The sequence below is a fragment of the Genypterus blacodes genome, unplaced genomic scaffold (assembly GCF_046128005.1).
Source record: "Genypterus blacodes isolate CSIRO-AG114 ecotype Tasmania unplaced genomic scaffold, CSIRO-AGI_Gbla_v1 ptg000072l_1, whole genome shotgun sequence".
In the NCBI taxonomy this organism is placed as follows: domain Eukaryota; kingdom Metazoa; phylum Chordata; class Actinopteri; order Ophidiiformes; family Ophidiidae; genus Genypterus; species Genypterus blacodes.
In genome coordinates this window covers 2,175,937-2,198,067 of record NW_027466882.1, presented here as the reverse complement: position 1 = coordinate 2,198,067, position 22,131 = coordinate 2,175,937, and the positions used below count along the sequence as shown (strand labels likewise).

Here is a 22,131-nt window from a genome sequence, read left to right as displayed (position 1 = left end):
CGGGGAGCGTCTCCAGTCTGGCTCATCCACAAATGTGCAGTGTCATGTGTTTATTCAATGAACGGTGTTCTCTAGAGGCCATGAGTCCCTCAAGCGGCTTCACCTAGCTTCATCTAATGGTGACACTTTTGTATCACTGTGGAGACGGACTGAAATGTTTCAAATATTGAGTGGTTTGCAACTTTGTGCCCGGACTGATGACTGACGTTTTGTCTAGAACAGCAAATCAACAAGTACAGAGCTCCTAGTGCCAACACACTCAAACCTCTTCTCTGGTTCTTTATAATGTTGTGGTGGTTTTGACTACTGCAGTTTCCCAAATACAGTTCAGATTTATTCAAAATTCAATTGTAATAGAATAGAATTGGTCTTCAGACACCCACACAAGTAGTCAGACACACAGTAAGTTCAGGGGTCTCATTGTCCTCAGTGCTGTGGTCCATTCTTAAATACATTTGTAATTATTCACGTTTGTATGTGTGCTTGGTAGAAACATGCTAAAGGCCAGGAGCTGTTTATGAAGGTGTGTGACCACCTCAATCTGCTGGAGAAGGACTACTATGGCCTGACCATCTGGGATACACCCACCATGAAGGTAACCACCATTTCCGCAATCCTAATACACATCACTATACTATTTATTTCTCCCTTTACCCAGTGGCTTACACATAACAAAGGCGTCAGTGTGTTTTCCTTTTTTCTTAGCAGTTTACATGGAGCTAGGGTCCTATAGGCTTACGTGGTCCCTTTAATTGAGAACTTGTGACTGAGGGGTCCAAAGTTAGCGCGGGTTTGGCAGATCTAAAGTGTGTGTTTGTCCTGCTATCTCGCTGTACAATGCACAATGTCCATTGTTGCTGAGTGCTTTTGAACTGTTAGGCCTCCCATAGAAGAGGAGTGAGGGGAAAGCAACACAGGTCAGTGTTCTGTCAAAGTTCACCTCAGCGGGAAGTGACGTCAACTTTATTTCTATAGCCCAATATCGCAAACAATGTCTCAAAGGGCTTTACAGACCGACAAGAGCAGGCGGTGTATTCCAGAGAAAAGGAACGTCATACAAAAATGCTGTATTTCCAAAAGTCTGTATCTTGATCTTGCTACACACCCAGTACATCATTTCCTCAGTGTTTCTCTTACTCTGTTTATCAGACCTGGATGGACTTGACCAAGGAGATCCGCAGGCAGGTACAAGGTGAGCTAAACTCTGTGCACAAACACACTGTCCCTCGTTTTATTCAACACGTCTCATAATCTTTTTTACGTTTTATTCAAGGTGCCGATTACAATTTCACCTTTAATGTGAAATTCTACCCTCCGGATCCAGCCCAGCTTACTGAGGACATAACAAGGTACAGGATGTTTGTTTGACATCTGCAGATACGTATCGAACAGAGGCTTTCGCTTTCACATTAGTCATCAAAGACACAAAACAGGAAGTTGAAATTATAAGCAGAAAATAGACCTGACTGACCTCTCAAACTAAAAATGTGTTCGTTCGTTCGTTCGTTCGTTCGTTCGTTCGTTCGTTCGTTCGTTCGTTCGTTCGTTCGTTCGTTCGTTCGTTCGTTCGTTCGTTCGTTCGTTCGATCTTTCTTTCTTTCTTTCTTTCTTTCTTTCTTTCTTTCTTTCTTTCACACCAACACACTGGAGTTCATTACAAATAACCAAAAATACAATCAAGGAATAAACAAATATTCAATTTAAATAATCAGTTTATTATGTTACGTTTGCTTTTGCCAGTGTTAGATATAAGTCAGAGTGAAAGTAAATGAAAATTCATTAATTTCTTTGAACTGTGTGGCTGGAAGTGCAGCGTTCACAGATGGTTGTACTCAGATTTTGCCATGGCATCCAGAAGAGGCTTGTGATGCAGGCTGTTGTACTCTGATCCCTGTGTGTGCACGGCAGGTACTACCTGTGTCTCCAGCTGCGAAAGGACATCCTGCAGGGACGTTTACCTTGTTCTTTTGTCACGCTGGCACTTCTGGGCTCCTACGCCCTGCAGTCAGAGCTGGGAGAATATGACCCAGAGGTGCACAGCAGTGACTATGCCAAGGACATGAAGATGGCCCAGGGCCAGACTAAGGAGCTAGAAGACAAGATGATGGAGCTACATGGCACATACAGGTGAGACAGCATGGCCTTGTCCCAAAGCCGCACCCTGACCTCAACTGACTCACCTCAGGTAATGAGCGTCAGTCACACCTGATGAACGTCTGACAAAAATTTAAAAAAATCAGTTTATCAGTTTTGACTTACACAACAAAAGCATACATGTTACTACATTTATTTGTTTATCTACAAAAACACCAGATGTACAATATATAACTGTAATTTAGCTCTTTTGGTTGAGGTTTGGTTTCCTGAATGCCCATTTACACTTCGCATAAAAATGTGATATTGGTATGTTGATATGTTATCTGGATAATGACATCTAATATTAAGACTTGCATTTATACAGTATGTTACATTAAAAACATGCTGCATTTAGGTTATGATTGTGTCCCAGCTGTACAGATTGTATTTGCACCCGATCTGATCACAATGTTATTTAGGTCACATTCATATGGGATCTAGCAGATTGAATAACTTTCTGGTTACAATGCTGCAATTCTGTGAGCATTACACCTTGCACTAACGTGTTTTTCTTCCTGCATCAGAGGTTTAGGATAAACATTTCAGATGTAAACACAAGATCCTACATATAACTGTGTATTAAATTACACTATCACATCAGTTATTCTAGAAAAAGGAGGTCTGATGTTTTTGGAACGTTGCTCTGATGTCCTTCTAGGTCAATGAATCCAGCTCAGGCAGATCTGATGTTTCTTGAGAATGCTAAGAAGCTGTCAATGTATGGAGTTGACCTCCACCAGGCTAAGGTAAGACCAGCACCAGGAACTCCATGATTATGCTAATGAGCTAATTATTGGTGTCTATAGAATACTTAATTGGTCCAACAAGTCTTCTGAAGTGAGAATGAAATACTTAAGATGGCAGTGAATGTGCTGTAGCAAGTAGCTGTAGCCTTTTAAAGACACAGTGTGTCTGCAGCTCTGTGTGTAATGTAGTCCATGGATCAGGAACTCAGAACTCAAATCAGAAAGCAGGTCAGTCACATTAGTCAGTCATCAGTTACATTTCAATCAAATATTAAGAGGTGTATGCTGCCCCCCTGTGGTTAATGCCTAAAATACATATGCATGTACATTTCTGTCTGAATAGGACTAATGAATTATGACTTAAATATACAAAATGTATACAAAAGGCACACAAAGTAAGAACTGAATGTACAGCATATGAACCATAAGTCATGACAGCATCAAAACATTCCAAACCAAAGCAAGAAATCAGGTACATTGGGGACTGATCCATTTCTGAGAAGTAGAGCTGTACTGTACACTGTGAGCCACAGTGGTTGGCAAAACTGCTGCAGATTTTGTTTGATATGGCACAATAATGGCTTATTCTGCATTTCATCCTCTACATCTTTTATGAACACATACACAAGGTTGAACCTGTGTAATCAGCTCACGGAACATCAACAGGCTAGCTAGACTTTTGTCTGAAATAGGCTAAAATCGCCTCTAAATCGCAGCACTGAAGTAACAGGCTACACTCATCTCACATTAGGAACGTCCATGTATTTGCATATTTGTTCTTCCTCATCTCTACTTGGCATAAGTACTTAGTTAAGATGTGAAGGAGATGAAGATCAGGAGATTTTGTATCACTTATTTAATTATTCATTTCCTCTTTTTTATTTGTAGTTGAAAATAATTAAGTTGATTCAAACATGTTTTGGAAATGTACATATCCTTCATACCTTGCTAGTTCTGGTCTGATACGTGTGTGTGTGTGTGTGTGTGTGTATGTGTGTGTGTGTGTGGTTGTGTGTATGTGTGTCTCAGGATCTGGATGGCGTTGACATCACGTTGGGAGTTTGCTCTAGCGGTCTCATGGTGTATAAGGACAAGCTGAGGATCAACCGTTTCCCCTGGCCTAAAGTCTTAAAGGTGTCATACAAACGTAGCAGCTTCTTCATCAAAATCAGACCATCAGAGGTGAGGACAGTTTTCTGATCAACAGATATCGATCCTTTAAGTGACAGTGCAGTTGCAGCCACAAATGAAAACATAAAGAATATTTTATATGGTATTTTTCATCCCATTGCAACAGGTGGAACAGTATGAGAGTGCAATCGGCTTCAAACTCCCCAATTACAAGGCAGCGAAGAAGCTGTGGAAGGTGTCTGTTGAGCATCATACCTTCTTCAGGTAAGATGGCTGTACTGATTGATGTCTGACTGGATATCAGACACAAGAAGATCTGTTGTTCTAAACTTCCTGGTTCACATGCAGGCTGACCTCCACTGAGATGGCGACCACTCCCAGGAAGTTTCTGGCTTTGGGCTCCAAATTTCGCTACAGCGGTCGGACTCAGGCCCAGACCAGACAGGCTAGCTCTCTGATCGACAGACCAGCTCCTCTGTTCCAAAGGTCATCCAGCAAGAGGAACTCACGTAGCCTGGATGGAGGTATATACTATATGTGTGTGTGGCTCTTACAGTGGGTTATTTAGGTATTAATAGCTCCTGTGGCATCTTTATCTGTCATTGATAGATGTTATGGCTTCTTCGACTTCTAGCTAACACAGCAGAAAACACGAACAGCCTCTCTGTCATACACAAGGAATGTAGGTCAGTGTAATATCCATACAAGGCAGTAACTAAATTAAGGCGTGTGGAAAAATACACAGTCTTTTTGTTTTAGTCTAGTAGAGGTGAGTTTCATTCTAAATTAGACCAACATAACATTATGGTTATATACCGTATTGCTATAGCAGGCCAGATGTTACAGAGCACAGTAGCAGAGTAAGTCTGACAAGAAATACACTCTCATACAAGCTTATATACCAGTTTGGTTACTTCATGCAGGTGGTAAGTAAGCCGTTGTATTTCAGCCTGACTAAGGTCCCAACAGATTCTGCAACCGACCAGAATTGCCTAGGCGCATAAGTTACTGTGCCAGCAGAGTGAGCTCAGTCCATAAAAAGCAAAAAAAGCTTTATGCAGACAGAATGTGTAGATTAACTGTTAACTGACAAACTCTTTTGAGATAATCAGAAACAGCTATATTGCCTCACAAGACTAAGCTCTTTTACTATAACTCCTATTTCTGCACTGGGCTAAAAGGGTGTGACGCAAAGGAGGAACAGGTGTGGACAGTGACAACAGGTGATAATAATCAGGTAACACAAGACAGGAAACACAAGGGCAGGAAAGAAATCAACAGAATCCAGAACAGAAAATTCTATAAACTTGAACAGGAAACCAACACATCGTGATTCATTGATTGGACAAACGTTTATTGAGTTAAGCCAATTGCAGTCGGGATATCTACAAGAAAAGAAAGACCATATATTGGGCCAATTCCCAGAGTTAGTGTGCTAAATCTGATGTTGTTTGGGGAAAGTTTTAAGGAGAAGATAATATGTATTTTGGTCAACATCAAACATGCTGGTCAATCACTTCAGACAGTAGTTGGCGTGGTTACATGACAAGATGTGCCTGGAACTAAGGAATCCTGGAGATCATTTTTCATTTTTCTTGCCTGAGTTGGGGGTGTGTTCCAAACCTGCTTAGTTTGGGTTTCTCTCTCCAAACCACACTATAACAATAGTGTGGTTTAGCTCACCCAAGGGCTCATGGGGATACTGTATAGGAAATGCCTCATAAAACCTATTTACTGTTACCTATGAAGATCAGTTTTGTTACAGGTCTGAACAGGACCTTTAGTCAAAACATGTATATAAGTTAGGTGAAAGTGGCCAATTGCTGTATTATTAAAGAAACCAGCAGATATATTAATGTCATTTTTTTCTCCATTACAGCTATGGCGTCCACTCCAGACAACAAATCCACTCGTCCAGTCAGTGCACCCGTCATGTCACCAGTGTCTCCGGGAGAGGCAGCCTTGTCAGCCCTGCCACCCAACCTGCCATGCCACGAGCAACACGACGGCTCCACACCCAAGCACCACATGTCAGGAGACAGGAAGGCTGAGATAAAGGCGGAGCGACGACAAGCCGGATCCACCAAAAGCCACAGCCCCAGGATGGAGTTGACCCCGCAAATCAAGGTACACAAAAGTCACTAGAGTATGTACAGGAAATATGTTTATTCAATTCTGTTCAAATGCTATGATCACACACAGGTTAGTGCTTAATGTATTAAGAGGCTACTAAATCAGTTCCTAGTCAACAAGTGAAGAAAGCATACGATCATGTGACACAAAGGCAGTGTATTTACTGAAACAATAGTCTTAGAGGAATGTTCCCCACCACCTGCTATAAAAGGGAAACGTTCGATCATTTATTTGGCCAATCAGAGACCTTGCTGAAGTTACCAACCTGCTTTGGAGAAATTGTAGGCACCTCACATTGGACCCTTATGCCCCCTGGTGGAGAGTTTGTTGTTCCAACACAATTAAGTCATTGTGTTGGCAGTGTTAATTGGAGGTGGATGGGTTTCACGAGAGCTTGATGCTAATGGGTGAGCTGTGTGTGCGTCTGTGTACAATCAGACTGTGGCCAGGAGAGAGCGGAGGCGTTCGCCTGCTGTGAGTGCCACCAATGGGGAACGAGAGAAAAAGAGCCAGGTTCGTCTGCTCGGCATGATGCATGATTATAACACGTTTAGGCTTATTGTTGATTAATCAACAACACATTAACCCGCTTGTTATAATTCTATTTACTAAAGAGACAAACAATCACACAGACAAATGTCCCCTCACTCCTAATGTGGAAAAGTAGGTGTAAATATATATATATAAAATAAACAAAACAGTTTAGTTTCCCAGTTCCTTCCATCACGGACCACCATCATGCTGGTGGGTCTACCTCAGTCTTGCAATGCCTTAGGTCAGAACAGTGTGAAATGATTCTTGTAGTGTGGCTGTTTCATGTATTCACATAAAGGTGCTCCAAGATGGTGCCAGGGCGCTTCATTGCTGTGGCTGTTTGCTGTTGTAGTGATGCACCATAGTAGATTTGCACCTAACGATTATTTTTTAAACGATTAGTTGATTAATCTATAGTTTATATTTATTACGCAATATAGCAATTATTTCCCCCAAAATAAATATCAAACTTGAGGTCAGTTAGTGTGTTGGCCAACCCTGTCCTAGTGTATCTCCAGTTGCGTACATGCTTCCACCTGGCACAGCCATCTTACGTCATTATGACGCGTCGGCGCACGGTTATGCAAACCGACGTATTTAGGTAGTCCGGTAGTTGGTTTACGACGATGGCGTCACCCCACCCCTACACCATAGTGATGGGAAATACACATCAAGTTGATACAAGTTGAGAAAAATGTTCTGTGAAGAAACATGCCTCATGAAAGCGCAGATTTGTTGGTGCTTAGATGGACTCTAACTGTGTCTTTCCTCCTGGGGGGGCGCAGCACTCGCCTCAGGAAAAATCAAAGAAGGAGATGGTGCGAGTGAGGAAGGTTAGCCCGCTGCTCTATCCACCATCCTCATCCTCGCTTCATTACAGTCTTCATTTCGCTTTAACAGGCTGTGCTTTTGTTGCACTCTGACTCAGTTTTGTTTTGGCTGTTTTTGTTAAAGGCTCGGCTATATCAAAAAGAGATCAAGTCATTGTTGGTGTTGATGGTTTTGACTTACCATTTTATCGTGCTATCACGTTTGGTTTCACTTTCTCTACAGACAAACATGCAGATATATGTATTATTTGCTGCTTTAATGTTAAACTTTGTTCATGTTTTCGTTATAAAAACACTTGCTACCTTTATAGTGATCATGTAAAATGACCTGAAGAGAAACAGATTTGCACTGATCAACCATTGCACCCCCAATGACAGTAAAGGGCATTATTCACTTACCTATGAGCTGATTTTAGGCACACATGTGTTTTAGTTATTTTGGGGTCGCACACAGTGTTTACAGCTGCAAATGGAGATTCATCTGAATAACGTTTCCCTCACTGCTTCACCGTGTTGCCTTACACATGAGTTAGTGTGACCCTGTGTGCTGAGTGTGTGTGTGTGTGTAGTGGAAATGAGCAATGGTTCTATTAATGGTCATATTTTATTTTTACTTTAGTGTACAATTTTTTTTCTTTATCTTTATCTTGTTGAAATGCATTTTTTTAAGTTTTCACATTGGTCTAAAATATCCCGAATGAATCTTTCAGATGTTCTTCCGTTCCCTTTTTGCCGTCCGTCTTCAAGCGTATCTGGGAAACTTCCTTTTTCTTTCCTTACAGCAGCAGCAGTTCATTATTAGCAGCACTTCATTCCAACTGTTCCCTGTTTACAGAATGACCACAAACTATAGTAAGACATAGCGTAGTACAGTGAACTCATCTGACACATCTCGACACGTGGTAACCAGCATCTGAAGAATGTCTGTCAGTTTTGGTAGACTGTAGAGATTAAGATGTTAACTGACGTAGCTTACTTTGAAGATACTGACATAATTCTGAATTACAGAAACAGTATCTATTAATACAGTACCTGTGAGGAGAAACGGAGAGTCGAATGGTAGCAAATATCCTTTAAAGACTTCCACAACTCAGTCAAAGACAAAGTGATAACCTAATAAGATGAGAGTGGTTTAGGTGTAGTGTGAAATGTACTTCCTGACTCAGTGGTTACTCCGTACACAACACTGGTCTCAGAGGAAGATGAACAGGTCCGATTTTTGTCTGCAAAGTTAATTTGCGCAACAAATGGCATCACATTGGAGTTTTGTCATCTGATAATTAACAGACGACTTTAAATGCTCAGACCAATTTGGCACCATGGTAAGTAAACAACGCTGTCCTTCTGTGACTGTAGTGAGACTGGAGCAGGGCTGCACCTCCTGTGCATGGCTGCATGTAGAGGGTTGGTTCCTCCCTCTGCTCTTTTCATTTTTTTGCATTTGTTCCATGGTTCCATTCATTAGTTTGCACTGCAATTCACATATTATAAAGTAAAAAAATGAATTCTACTTTGTTACCAACCAGCTGTTTGTTTCCCCCCATTTTCCACAGAAAAGAGCTAAGAAACTTGAGGGTGAAACTATTTATATCAGACATAGCAATTTAATGTTGGAGGTTTGTATCAGAATCTTCAGATTTCTTCTTGCTTGTTTTGCCATCATTCTCCGTTTGCATGCACATGGTGATTTCTTTTATTTGTTGATTTTTTTTGTGTTGTTTCAGCTCAACCCTAAAGGCTTGGCATGCACCATTTTCCTCTTTAATTCTAACGCAAGTAGCTTCACTTGTTCATTTCGTTGTTTCATACATGATGGGGAGTGGTCCCTTTGGCCCCGTACACACCTCACATTAAATTGTGGTATCTGTATCTGTATTCATTATCTGGGTTACGACATCTTATGTGTGGACATGCATACGAAAAAAATCAACATCTGTTCTCATAGCCTGGATTCTGCTGCGTTGTAATTTGATTGCAGCCAGCAGGTTGTTGTGTTTCCTTCTCTGTCTATTAAGCAGCCTTATACATTTGTGTGTCCGCTGTCCAGGTGTCCTATACACAAGTCACTCCTGATTCTAGATAACTTTATCAACAAGAGCGAGCAGGATGATGAGATGGAGTGATGTTTACAGCTTGCTGATGGATCTTAACTCATGATTGTGTCATAGCTGTACGGATTGGATCACACCTTATTGGCTGTGACTCAGATCAGATCAGATCCTGTCATGTCCATATGAGGACTGACATCAACACGCATTCCATATTTCTGGATAGTGTATCTGGATACAGATCAAACCACGGTCAAGTCAAAAATCAAAGTGATTTATTAACAGACACGGTTCGCGAATCATTTGACATTGATGTCGTTTTTGTCCGGATATGTGCTAACTGGAGTACAAGAAAGTTTTGCTCCACTGTTTCATTATCTCACCTGCTGCTATTCAATCTCTTCAAAATGATTGATGGTTAGAGACTAGATAAAGGACGCTCCTAGTCATAAAGGTCCCTGTCTTCTCACCCCGCAGATGTGTCACTTTGCCATCTTAAGCTGTGGGATGACATCTCACCTCCTTATGTGTAACTGTGCACTTATTATTTGCATGGATTTGCCAGATTTTGAAAATGTATTATTACACTGGATGAGCCATTTTGGTGAATCTTGGTGAATCGTGTTCACATATGCCTAGTGCAATACGCTGTCCTACAAATGTGAACCATAGTGAGCATTGTGGTATGTATGACACATGAGAAAGAGGAGGAGGGGAAGCTTTATGACTGAGCTTTGGCCGTCTACAGACTGCGTCATTCTGGAATGTCACAAAAGTTAATAATAGTGAGAGAATCAATGAAAAGGTCCAGATGGTTGTATGAGACACGTTCAACATCAAACCATTTCACACAGTGACATACCTGGAACTGACAAGATAGCTGTTATCAGTCAGTGCAGAGGTAATGTGAGAAATTAGGGGTCAGTCATAAAAATGCAACATTAAACAAGTTCATATACATTCAGTGTAGTTAGGTCATAAAATGTCCTTCATTTGGAATGATAAATGATAAAGTGTTACTGCTGAAGTAAATGGGAGTTCTACTTAAGTTTAATTGAATTAATTAAGTATAATGAAAAGTCAATTAAAAAAAACCTCAGGAGTAATAAGAAAATAAAGTAAAAACTAGCTGACTACTGTTCTATGTGACCACTTCATTACATGCTGGTGTGCCTGCTACTGTCTGTCTGTCTGTGGGGTTCTGAATGTCTGTACAGTCTCACACTACATCACACACATGCTGGCATGCTGGCACATTACATGAACCATACTACAACTCATTCCAAGATGCTGTAAATTCTCAAATCAAAACTAGTTTCTAAAAAAATGATGGCTGGACTCAAATAAAAGGCATAATGTATTTATTTCATCACAACACGCCATGTTTATACTCTCTAGTTGTTCCATTTTCTCTTTTGTTGTGATGTTTTAAAATGCCATCACTAATGAGACGTCCTACAGTTTCACAGTAAAAGCCTCCCACATAGGGGAAGAGACTAAGACTGCCTCCGGAGAGCTGGAAGGCTTTTAATTTGACACAGTTGGTGGGAGCGTTACATTCTATTTACAGCAAATCAAGTGGAAAATGTTGTGTTTCTCCTTTTGAAAAAAATATGATAAAATAGAATAATAGAACAGTGGAAATAGAAATAAATGCCCATGTGTTCAGTCACTCTTCCTTCTTCAGTCAAGGTAAATAAAACAAGTATTTGAGAATATACATCATTTGTTTTGTGTTGCTCCCTTTCTTCACATTTGAGTGGATTTTGTCTTGTGATCTCTCGTCCGTCTTTACTAATGTCTCTTGTTCTTTTTACTGTCTTCTTTTCTGCCATTTCCTCTCACCCTGAATTCTCTCCTCTTACTGTTCCTTTTCTCCCTCCCATCTTCTTGCTCCGTCTCTTGCATCTTCTTGTAGGACGTTGATAAGACCCAGACTGAGATCATGCGTCACCACACGAGCATCAGCGAGCTTAAGAGGACTTTCATGGAGTCGGTACCGGATTCACGACCCAGCGAGTGGGACAAGCGTCTGTCCACCAACTCGCCTTTCCGCACAGCCAGCATCAACGGCCAGCTGCAGCCAGCAGTGAGTACAGCGCTCTTGGCAGCATAGTACATGTCACCGATGCTTTAAAATGTCTAAATATTTCACCAATCGAAAAGACGTTTGCATATGGTTAAGATTGTGACTGATGATACAGATGCTGGCATAGCAAGTATCAATCAATAATGGACAAATAAGCTGTAAACTGTAATTATAAGGGAAGTTCTTTGTGAGAGCCTTGGGTATGACGCTCTGTAGCAGCTCTGACAGCGAAGGCCTGGTCACCAGTAGTCTTTAACCTGGATTCTGGAATATTCCGATGGTTCCTGCCTGAGGTGCTCAGGCTGCTTAGAATTGAATCAACACAATTTTTTATATATTTTGGGGAGAAAACTTCATATTGTCATCATCACAGAGGTAGAGCCTGCTGTGTCTCTGCTCTGGCCATTATGTGTCACTCCACTGTTTCACCTTTACACATTTTACTGGGATACACCGAAGAAACATCACCTCTGGTTGAAGCATTTATAATATTATAAAATGTATTCATGAGCCGCTTGGCATGAGGAGCATTTTTTTCTCAATGTAAGATGCTCTGCGTGTGTGTGTGTGTCTCTGTGTGTGTGTGTGTGTGTGTGTGTGTGTGTGTGTGTGTGTGTGTGTGTGTGTGTAGGTGAGGGTGTCCACAGTGTCACCTGCGTACAGAGTGCTCAGTGGCGTGTCGGAGGTAAAAGTGTTTGACTTTTGGCTGGAGTGTTTCTTTATGATTGATATAAAGAATGCACTTTGCGATGGCCGTGGCCTTTTGGCAAAAAAGCAACTCCCGCACATCATTTAATCCCAACACACGCCATTGCCAATGCCTCCGCTTAGTGAATGGCTGTCGCAAGCTTTGTCTTCCTGCTTGATTGGCCAATGAGTGGCATGGCTGGGTTTAATGGAGAGTGTCTCAGCATGGAACAGAGCTTGACATGATGAGTGAGAACCTGAAGAGCAAGAACCTGTCAAAGAAACAACATCAAGACCAACAGTCACTGACCCCTTCATCCTTCATGTCACTGTGTTTACCACCCCACCCCCCTTGGATCCACCTTGCACTGCTTGTCTCAATCTCTGTCTTTTGTTTCTTTCTTCACCTCTGTCACCTCTGTTTTCATTTCCTGTCCCCTTTCTAAAGTCCTGGCCTGGTTCCCCTGTCAGATCTTCATCTTCTCTTCCTTCCTGTCCGCACCTTCCAGTATGCTGTCCTGTTCAAGTTGAGATGGATACTGCAGGTCAGAGAGAATTTCACTCCCCCGGCTCTCTGACCGTGTCTGCTCAGGCCTTGAAGACTCAAATTCTGAGTAATTCTTCAACTAACCATCCTGAACAATGCCATCATTCTTTAGACTCCAGAGGCAGGTCTTTGAATTAAAGCCTTGGGCACAAATTTATAAAAATAAATTCATAAAGTCTCATTTTTAGGTTGACACGTTTGATGCAGTATGATATCTTTCTGTTTTGCTGTTGGAATTTGCAGACTTTGTACTGCCAAAAAAAGGTTGCACTAGCTCACACTTTACCTGCTAGATTGTCTTTTCAAATCCCATCATGGAGCAGATGCTTCAGTGCCCTCCTCTTATTACTCTTCCTCCTGTTACTGCTGCTCCATCAAAGGCACATCTTTATTGAATGAACTTACTGCCCTTATGTTTAATGTCTTCTTTAGGTTATGTATCTGATATTCAGTGATTTTAGCCCTTTAATGAATCGTGAATATTAATGTACCTCAAGCTTCTTTGACTGAACCTGAGCAACAACAATCCTAAGTGCAGTTTGATGGGCCTGGGTCAGTGTGGCTGTGATCATCAATCTGTCACTGTAGCTTTCTGTAATGGCGCTCTTTCATTTGCTTAGCACTGCTTTGCGGGTGCTGCATTCCAACTGACATGTATACAAAAACACCTTTCAGGCAAACCAGATGCTAAGACCAAGCTAACTAACTGGCTTGCACAGTGTACTGTATGTTTCTACTGAAATGTTATGGATAACGTGCAGGTTTTCTGTTACAAAAGTCAGCCAAGGGAAGCTGAAACAGCACTGATGATTGTCCTCCTCCTCTGATTCCATCAGACACAAGCAAGAATCACACACACATACACAAGCTTTGTTCAATGCATGGCAATGCAAAGGAAATGCAATGACAGATTCAATTTGGTCACAGCCAAATCTGTGTGAGGGCTCTCTGTAGTTCTCACAAATAGCATCTTAAAAGCTTTGTGCTAAAAGCTAAACTAATATGCCATAACTACATTTAGAATGAAGATTGGTCAGCATGTCCTGATTTAGCAGCCAAAAACCGAAACTTAGACTTAAAAGCTGAAAATATGACAACAAAGAAAATCTGGTACTTTGGTATCTATTTTCATCAATCCCTCTGCTGCAACAAAAGAGTGGTCAAGGGCAGCAGTGCACAGTGTGTCCTTGGGGTGTGGTACACTTTTGGTATTTTGGCGCCAGGGCAGACTGGTGCGCCCCTAGTTCGACCTTTGACGCAGCATAGCTTTCAGAACCAGGGACAGTGCATATGAGAGCGAATGTAGTGACTGTGTGCTGGAATGAGCCAGAAGCCAGGAAATGCAGTGTGGAAAATAGTTTTGTCGCTGCAGGCGTAGTGGCTTTGCTTTATTGTTGACTCCAGATCGTCTGCGAGCTCAGCCAGTAACTGGGGTATGGCATGACTGGGAAGCCTGTAGGTTGATCTCACCTTCTACTCTGACATGCACAAAATGTATATTTGATTCAGAAACACTCTCTCCTTTCGCAAATGTACTCTACTGTGCTGACAATGTCTCCACATAAGACAGCAAATAGACATAAACCTTTGCCACAACAGTGATCAACCAATCAGCTAAACTACCGTGTCAGTTTAATTAAAAAAAGTGTTTGAGGCCGCTTTCATACACGGAGTCTGCACAAGTGATCCAAATCATGTTACATTGTATATTTTTTGTTGTTGGTTTCTCATTACATGGATATTAACCAGACCAGAAGAAATGGGATGTTGAAGGGTGTGTATTAATGGGCAGCCCTGTAAAGACGTATCTGTCATTCACTGGGTAGAAATAGTTGAAATGAGGGCAAAATAATGAGCAAACATAGCGGAGCAGTATAGCAGTTACATCTGTTTTTACAGCATCCCTGCTTTGGTGTTTCTACAAAACACAGTGAGACGCTGACATGAAAGCTTGTTAAGGCTGCTCCTCAGTCAAAGACATGTTGAATCAGAGAAGGTGAGCATTGATGCAACTTTATTTTAGGAATTACAATAGGAGGGGAAGGTTGAAACTGTGTTCCAAATTCGGCGGACACTCACATGACATTTCGGCTCCACTTGCATCACACATGTCAACAATCCACATATTCTCAATGCAGCAGAGTAACTATAAATAAAAACAGAGGGGGATGCGCAAAGCAATGTCTGAGGTGGGCTGTGGTGAGAGAGAAAAAATAAAAAAAAGGGGGCGACACGGGGAGAAACAAAAAAGAATAACAAAAAGGGGAGAAATCCTAGCGGAAGATCGATGTTTGTTGTTCAAGTTTCCAGTCATTTGTCTGACATAGCCTGTAGATAAAGATAAAGATAGATAAAGTAGGAAATAAATGGTTGCCATTTCTGAACGTATCAGTGTGTCCCCTCATAGTATATTTGATTTTCTCGAGTTTCATAAAAAATGTCCTTCAGCCATTGTTAGACAGAGAGAAGGTTGAGTGATCTCCACTGAAAAAGCAGGTGCTGTCTAGCAAGCAGAGATGTGAAACTGACTTTTCGCACAGTGTTTAGATGACGTGAATCGAGTGGAGTTCTAAAGATGGCATTGTAAGGTTGACACTGTCTTCCGAATATGGTGGAAATTGTGTTGACGTAATCAGACCAGTAATTGTGTAACCTGGGACAGAAGAAAAAGATGTGGCTGAAATTGCAGTGTGGGAAAAGAATCTAGTGTTAAATGAGTTTGGGTGCTTCAGGAGATTAATGTGGGCATTGCACAGATCGCAGCAGTCATCTCTGTCACCAAAGTACCAGTGCGCTGCTGGATTGCCAGTGACACCCCTTCCAAAATACTTACCTGGCGTAGATGTACAAAAAAGCAGACGGTGCACGAGGACAATCTCATCTCAGAGGACACCGCCTTGCCTGTAAGAAAATAAAGTCAAAACGCACTCTCCAGCGAAGATTCCTCAAATTTGTCACTGCAAAACATTACTTCTGAGTGTTTTGTGCTCTCGTGTCAATTTTGCAAATCTGACTACTGACCAATCTGATTACTGGTGTAGTTCTGGTTTCCAGCAGCCTTGTCCAGTAGAAGTCAGTAAGTAATCTGTTTTGATACGTGCACGCGTGGACATCACAAAGTGCTTCACAGAGGCAATAAAGCATAAAACATACAGATGAAAACATCATAAAACTAAAATAAAATGAAAACAATTACACAAAAGCAAGCCTAAACAAATTTGTCTTGAGCTACTTCCTCCAGGGCATAGTGGCTTTCTTGCCTGTGGGGTGAGGACAGTAACCACCCCCTTCCTATCCCTTTCAATTGCAGTCAGTCCTGCTGCATTCCAAGGACAGTCAGGATTATGATCTCTATATTATATATTATGATCTTAGAAGGCCCCTTTATTAAAAAAAAAAAACAGTAACAGATCCGACCGGGTTTTAGTTGTTTTAGTTGTCCAGATTTATGGAACTATGCATGAGATGCACAACAAAGAAGTGCACTGCAAGTATTGGACAAATGTATCCTGTTTAATATTTATTTAAGCACCTTTGACATTATCACAACATGGGCAATCTCAATTATTTACACATTTTCCCAAAACTAACAAACAGCACAACAGCATTAGGAAGTTACTTAAGTTCCCTTCCACTGCCCCATGTTGTGAATAGTGGCTGTAAAATGTTTGTAGCAGCTTTGATGCCGTATGGAATTTGTGTTGTTTTTGATCATCGTAACAGCCTGTATGCTCAGTATACTCAGAACTACCTGCATTCAGCCAGTGTAACAGTAAACAAGATGCTTGTGGAGGAGCATCTGAAACTTCTCCCATCTCCCATCCCCAACATTCCTCCATTTCTTTCCTCCTTCCCATTCTGTCTGTTGGTCATTCATCACTGGTTGTTGTCTTGTCATTGTTGTGTTTTTCTCTTGGTCTGCCACACAGCAAGGAGGGCGGCCTTTGTTTGGACACAAGGTAAGAGCACGTAGTCTGTCCCCAGCTCCTGGGGGGCCACCGCTCTACCGTCATGACTACCTGCTGGAAGCAAATGAAGAGGACAGTGAGCTCGAATGGGTTGATGAAGATGAGGAGGAGGAGGAGGCGGATAATGAACAAGCTTATGGTCACACTCTGAGAGTGACGGTCAGTGTTCCAGATGAAGGTGCCTGCACAGTGAATCGTTGTGAACTGAGCCCTGCCAGGCTGCAGCAGTCTCGGCTCTCCTTCTTCCTGTCAGGGCTGCTGGTGATGGCTCTCACCATTCTGTGGCTGGCTTTCATTTAACTATTCATTGAATTATTTCACTCAAACTAAGCAGTCACATTAAATCCTGTAACGTGCACCTGGCTGTCCACAAAGAGATAGCTTCACCCCTCCACCTCTGCATCATTCAGTCTGTTCTTTACTCAATCTGGCTGCCCTCCTTCTCGTCCACAAACATAATTCAACATCAGATGGACTTTCAGGACCCTGGAGGAAAAGTTGGATTTGTTTTTCACAACATGCTGTTGTCATTGTGGTGCATAAATTAAACAGGTTGATTCAGCTGTAATATTTTCATACTGTAGGAAAAGGGAACAAGTTATTAATTCATTATAAATCCATGTCCTGCTGTGCATCTGTATTACAGTAACATCCTGCCAGTGAGTGACCCAAAGATCATCTTAATCCTTTAAGATCCTAAAATGATGGGGTTTTTTTAGATGTAATGTTGGGAGAAACATTCAAGGCCTCGATAGTGCTGGGTAGTGGATGTGACGCAACGAGTGTGGAGTCTCTGAGAACCATGGTGATAAGTAGCATGTTCTGTGCAGAACCTCTCTGAAGTTTGTGAATGACTTGGTAGACACATACTCTATGATATTGCAGCCTTTCTAAAAAGTAGAAAAAATACTAGTACAAAAAAGGAAATTCAGCTACAGCCAGAGACTAAAACTGCTGAACTTTTGGGAATGGATACAAAATTCTGATATGTGAACATGATGTGATTTCTATGATTGGAGAGTTAAGCTTATCAGTGCATTGTGATTATGCATCACAAATGTTACATGTTTTCAAAAATAAATATGCATAGATGGATTTTGGCATAGATACTATAGCAGTGATTAGCAGAATAATTACTACAGGGATACAAGACAGTGATGGTAATTTATCAAATACAGTGGCAGCTATGGTGTTGAACGTGTGTCACGCAACAATGTTCCCTCGTTCATAGAACCCTGTTGCAGGTATCGTAACGTTTACATTGACAAAGGAATACTGGAGTATTTCCTCAATTGCAAGTCAAGTAGGCTGTTCATAAAACTCCCTCATGCCAACAGTTGAAACAGTATGATATCTGGGAGATTGTACTTAACAGATGTCTTGTCTGCCTAGATGTTGTTATTTGCTCCACATATACAACACATGCTGTTATGTTAGAATTTATATAATTTACCTGAAGTGATGTTTGTATTCTAAACAGAATACGAGTACAGCCTCATACACATTCTGGGATCAAAGGGCTTAAACAGGTTCTTCCTCTGGCTCTTCCTCTGTGTCTCACATCACTCCCTCCTGTGTGCTTGGACCTTCCTGTTCAAAAGCTGCAACATGACACAGTTTTTGTATATTCTGCAACCATTTCCTCATTTGCCAAACAATTGGAATTATTTGTCTGCACCTTCTCTCAGCTTTCCAAGTCAAAGAATCGTTGTTTGATTTGAATTCTGTAGCATTTGGCTCTGAATTTTGTAGCATCACATTACCATGTAGATTGATTGATTGACTATTAGGACAACTCTTCCAATTATGCCCATATAATGGGCTATAACAAGCTCTTTTTAAAGCAACAGGAGCTTTAGGACTGAGCGCTGCTGATTTAGTGTCGCTCAGTATTATTTTATGAATGATCACCAGTGACTGAGGAGAGTTGTGGTCCATTGTATTTCACTGTTTCTAAGTTGGGAGTTACGCAAGTCTGAAATACTGAATGTTTTTTAATCTGAATTCCTATGGTGTCCTAGAGTTCTTAGTCATCACCATGGTTACTGAATAGGATGTTACTGTAATACAGCCCTTCAGATGTAAAGTTTGTGTGTGCAGTGACCGACACTCATCTTCACTGTGTTAATGTTGGACCAAGTATCAGCATGCGTGACAATCAGGCCGTGTATGTAAAGCTTTCACTAATGGACAGCAGTGTCACTCAGGAACACATCATTGTGTTTTATCAAGTTTCCACTGGCAAATAGCAGAATAAATATTTACTTCAACTTAATTTCACAAGGGAGTATTTGCGATATAATTGAGAGAAGACTTGAATTAAAATGTTGTAGTGTCTTACATAAAGTGTCAAAACTTGATTATTACCCCCATTATTACCCCTAAAGGTGAAATACTGTAGTTGCACTTAAGTTAAGTACACAGTGTACTATTACTTTACATTTGTTCCCCAGACACAGCAAGACGGTTGCACTCCTGTTATAGTTGCGACATTTCTTTTTGAGACAAGATGAGTATTTGTGATTAGATCCACCCTGCTTCGTCTGATGACTTACCTTTAGTGCAAATTATGCGCAGTTTCATTTAGGAAAAAGGCCAACAGTGACTTCAAAGAGTAAAAACGATATTCTCTGATTCTACATGCGTCCCTTTTTTTCTTTTTTTTTTTTTTACAAATGCCACATAACATCCTATGTAAAGACAAAGATAACAAACAACACACCTACACATTTAAATTTAGTCATCTAGCAGCATCCAACAGACAAAACCAAAGAATAGTGATAAGCATTATTATTCTGATATTTAGATTATTAATCATGTAACAGAAACTGAATAATCTACAATTTTCTGATATAATTATGATATAAATGAGAGAATACATGAATGAGAAAGGCCCATTAAATTAATTATCTCTCTTTTTATGACAAAACCTGCCATTTGATTATTATTCAATAATCTGAAAACAATCGCTCCGTTTATAAACGGCAGATTAATTCCCATTTTTTCCAAACAGACAATTTGTAGTAAATTCAAACATACCTGTTGCAGCTCCTCCTTCTGTTTTTGTGCTCCTTTGCAGATGTAGAGTGAGGTCGTTATGTGCCAGTTACTGAGGGCTGATGAAGCTCTGCTGTCTTTAATGCCTTTCTGTGCTGTATTATGATAGATAGTATACTAATGTTGGCCTCTGAGGGTTTACTAGCACAGCATGTGGTGATTGGTGCATGTGGACTGGAAGTGCTCTGTGTGTTTATTAGAACTATGTGGATTGTGTGTATGTTAAAATATCACATCATTCACATTATTTTGTATCCAAAATCTAAACAACTGGTCAACAGAATTTGTGACTGGATGTAATTCCTTGTGGCATGTGGTTATGGATTTATGGATGGGGTTTACACTTTAAATGAAACAGAATTCATTTTAAAATGGTCGGTAGGCATTAGTTCACTTCAACAAAGCTGTCTGTCTACACAGATATGCACAAATTACAGAAAATAAGCTTATATGTTCAGTAGTCCAACAGTAACCGTGTGTGTTGCAGCCATTCAGATGCTGGAAAGTCTGTATGTGTTGTCAGACAGCTTCATCCGTAGCAAGCAGCGATGTAATCACACAATGCTATTTCCTGGTTCATTATTTCCGTCATAGTCTTTTTCTCCGTCAAACACATTCTATTTGTCAATGCAGCGGTATTTATAACTCCTTCTATATCTTTTATTCAATTTGAAGGTCTGTTCGCAGACCACAGCAGTACAAATATGAACCAGAACATTATTTTGGACTTCAGCAGCCTTAAGCAACCGTATATTAGAGGTCTGACACACACTGTAAACTGCTGTCAAAGTACAGGTAGTGGTAATGTCCGAATTGGCCAACAGGGGGCATGTTATGAAGGCTCAGATTGGTGAATGACTATTTAAAGAGACAGTACCCTGTCCTTGTATGAGTACTGTATGAATCATACACCATGTTTGCACTATAAAAATGGTTTTGTTCTTATTTACACCTCTTAAACTAGAATCAGCCATTGCATTATCGCAGTGGTGTAATCAGTATATAAACAAACATGGGTTGTGTCTGCTCTCTATGCCTGTCATTATCGATCATACTGAAAATTGATCAAGCTACTCATTTCTTCTAAAAAGACTAAGAGTTGATTGCCGCGCTACCGAATGATGAAGTGCATGTAGTTCTAATTGAAGATTTGTTATAAATCAATGCGCTGATTGTAAATGGGTTAGTTGTGACGGTCCAACTGCTCTCTCCAGTGAAGATGAATCTCTGAGCCTGTAATATGACAGGAAAGGATGTGGCCATGTGCTCATTTTAAATAACTCTGGGAAAGTGCAATGTTTACTTGTTGGTGGGAGTGATGACATTCAAGTGTAATATGTCTTTACAACATTTACAACCAACATTCTGTATAAAATCATGCATGCTCAGTAAGTGTAACTGTGTGTTGTTTATACAATTCTATATCAGCTGCAAATTTATTCTGTATCATTGGATTTTTAGATGAAACCTGTAATCCTGTACTTTCACTGTGATTTGGTTCTATAATAACCACAGTTTCTTTGTTCAACCAAGTAACTCTTTATGTTTGATTTTAAGCTAAATTTGGTCTACAGTGTAAGATAGAAAATAAACGCATCAGATTTGTCACATGTACATTTGAATACAGAATAATGGTTCTTTGACTTCTTCCATTATGATTAACTTGGAGATATACATACATATACATACAAACAATGAGAGCGACCTCACAATCTCGTATGCCATGCTTGTCAGAACATTATGTGTCACTGTTTACATTCACACTATATTTATGATTATACTGCAATTAATGCAAAATGCATCAACAACATGATGGTGGTCGTGTAGGTTGCGGTGTGGTTGAGCATTTAGTTTCTATTCAGAGTTGGCTTCTGTTTTTTTTAGAACAGTGTGAAGAGCATAAACACATGGACTCTGATCTGTTCATGCCAGATTTGGGCCCCCTTTAATATGTGATATTGGAACCGGTATGTATCTGATTGTAACAATGCAGTCGCAGTCCGATCGCAATTCATGCGACCTATTACGTCATTCCAACTTGACATTTTTCATCATTTTGCGCTGGTGGATCTTCTGAAAACAAGAAACAAAACAAGGCTGTGAGGGGCACAAAGATGGAGGACAGTGGTAATGCTGCGTTTCGCTGGATTTACAATGAGGTTTGAGATATAATAAGTAATTGGTTGCGATTATACAATTAGTAAAATCTAACTATTATGTATGTA

The 22,131-nt window shown here is 40.6% G+C and overlaps 1 protein-coding gene across 1 annotated transcript in view; it reads left to right on the top strand.

Annotated features, from left to right (window-relative positions):
- Positions 1–22,131, top strand: part of epb41a (erythrocyte membrane protein band 4.1a) — a 38,280-nt gene that overhangs the window by 3,285 nt on the left and 12,864 nt on the right. The window contains exons 3-15 of the mRNA XM_076157129.1: positions 491–595; positions 1,150–1,192; positions 1,274–1,349; positions 1,909–2,127; positions 2,795–2,882; positions 3,912–4,064; positions 4,180–4,277; positions 4,362–4,537; positions 5,893–6,140; positions 6,585–6,659; positions 7,466–7,513; positions 9,064–9,126; positions 11,477–11,647. Coding sequence (XP_076013244.1) covers positions 491–595; positions 1,150–1,192; positions 1,274–1,349; positions 1,909–2,127; positions 2,795–2,882; positions 3,912–4,064; positions 4,180–4,277; positions 4,362–4,537; positions 5,893–6,140; positions 6,585–6,659; positions 7,466–7,513; positions 9,064–9,126; positions 11,477–11,647 — 1,563 coding nt within the window. The remainder of the gene's footprint in view (positions 1–490; positions 596–1,149; positions 1,193–1,273; positions 1,350–1,908; positions 2,128–2,794; positions 2,883–3,911; positions 4,065–4,179; positions 4,278–4,361; positions 4,538–5,892; positions 6,141–6,584; positions 6,660–7,465; positions 7,514–9,063; positions 9,127–11,476; positions 11,648–22,131) is intronic.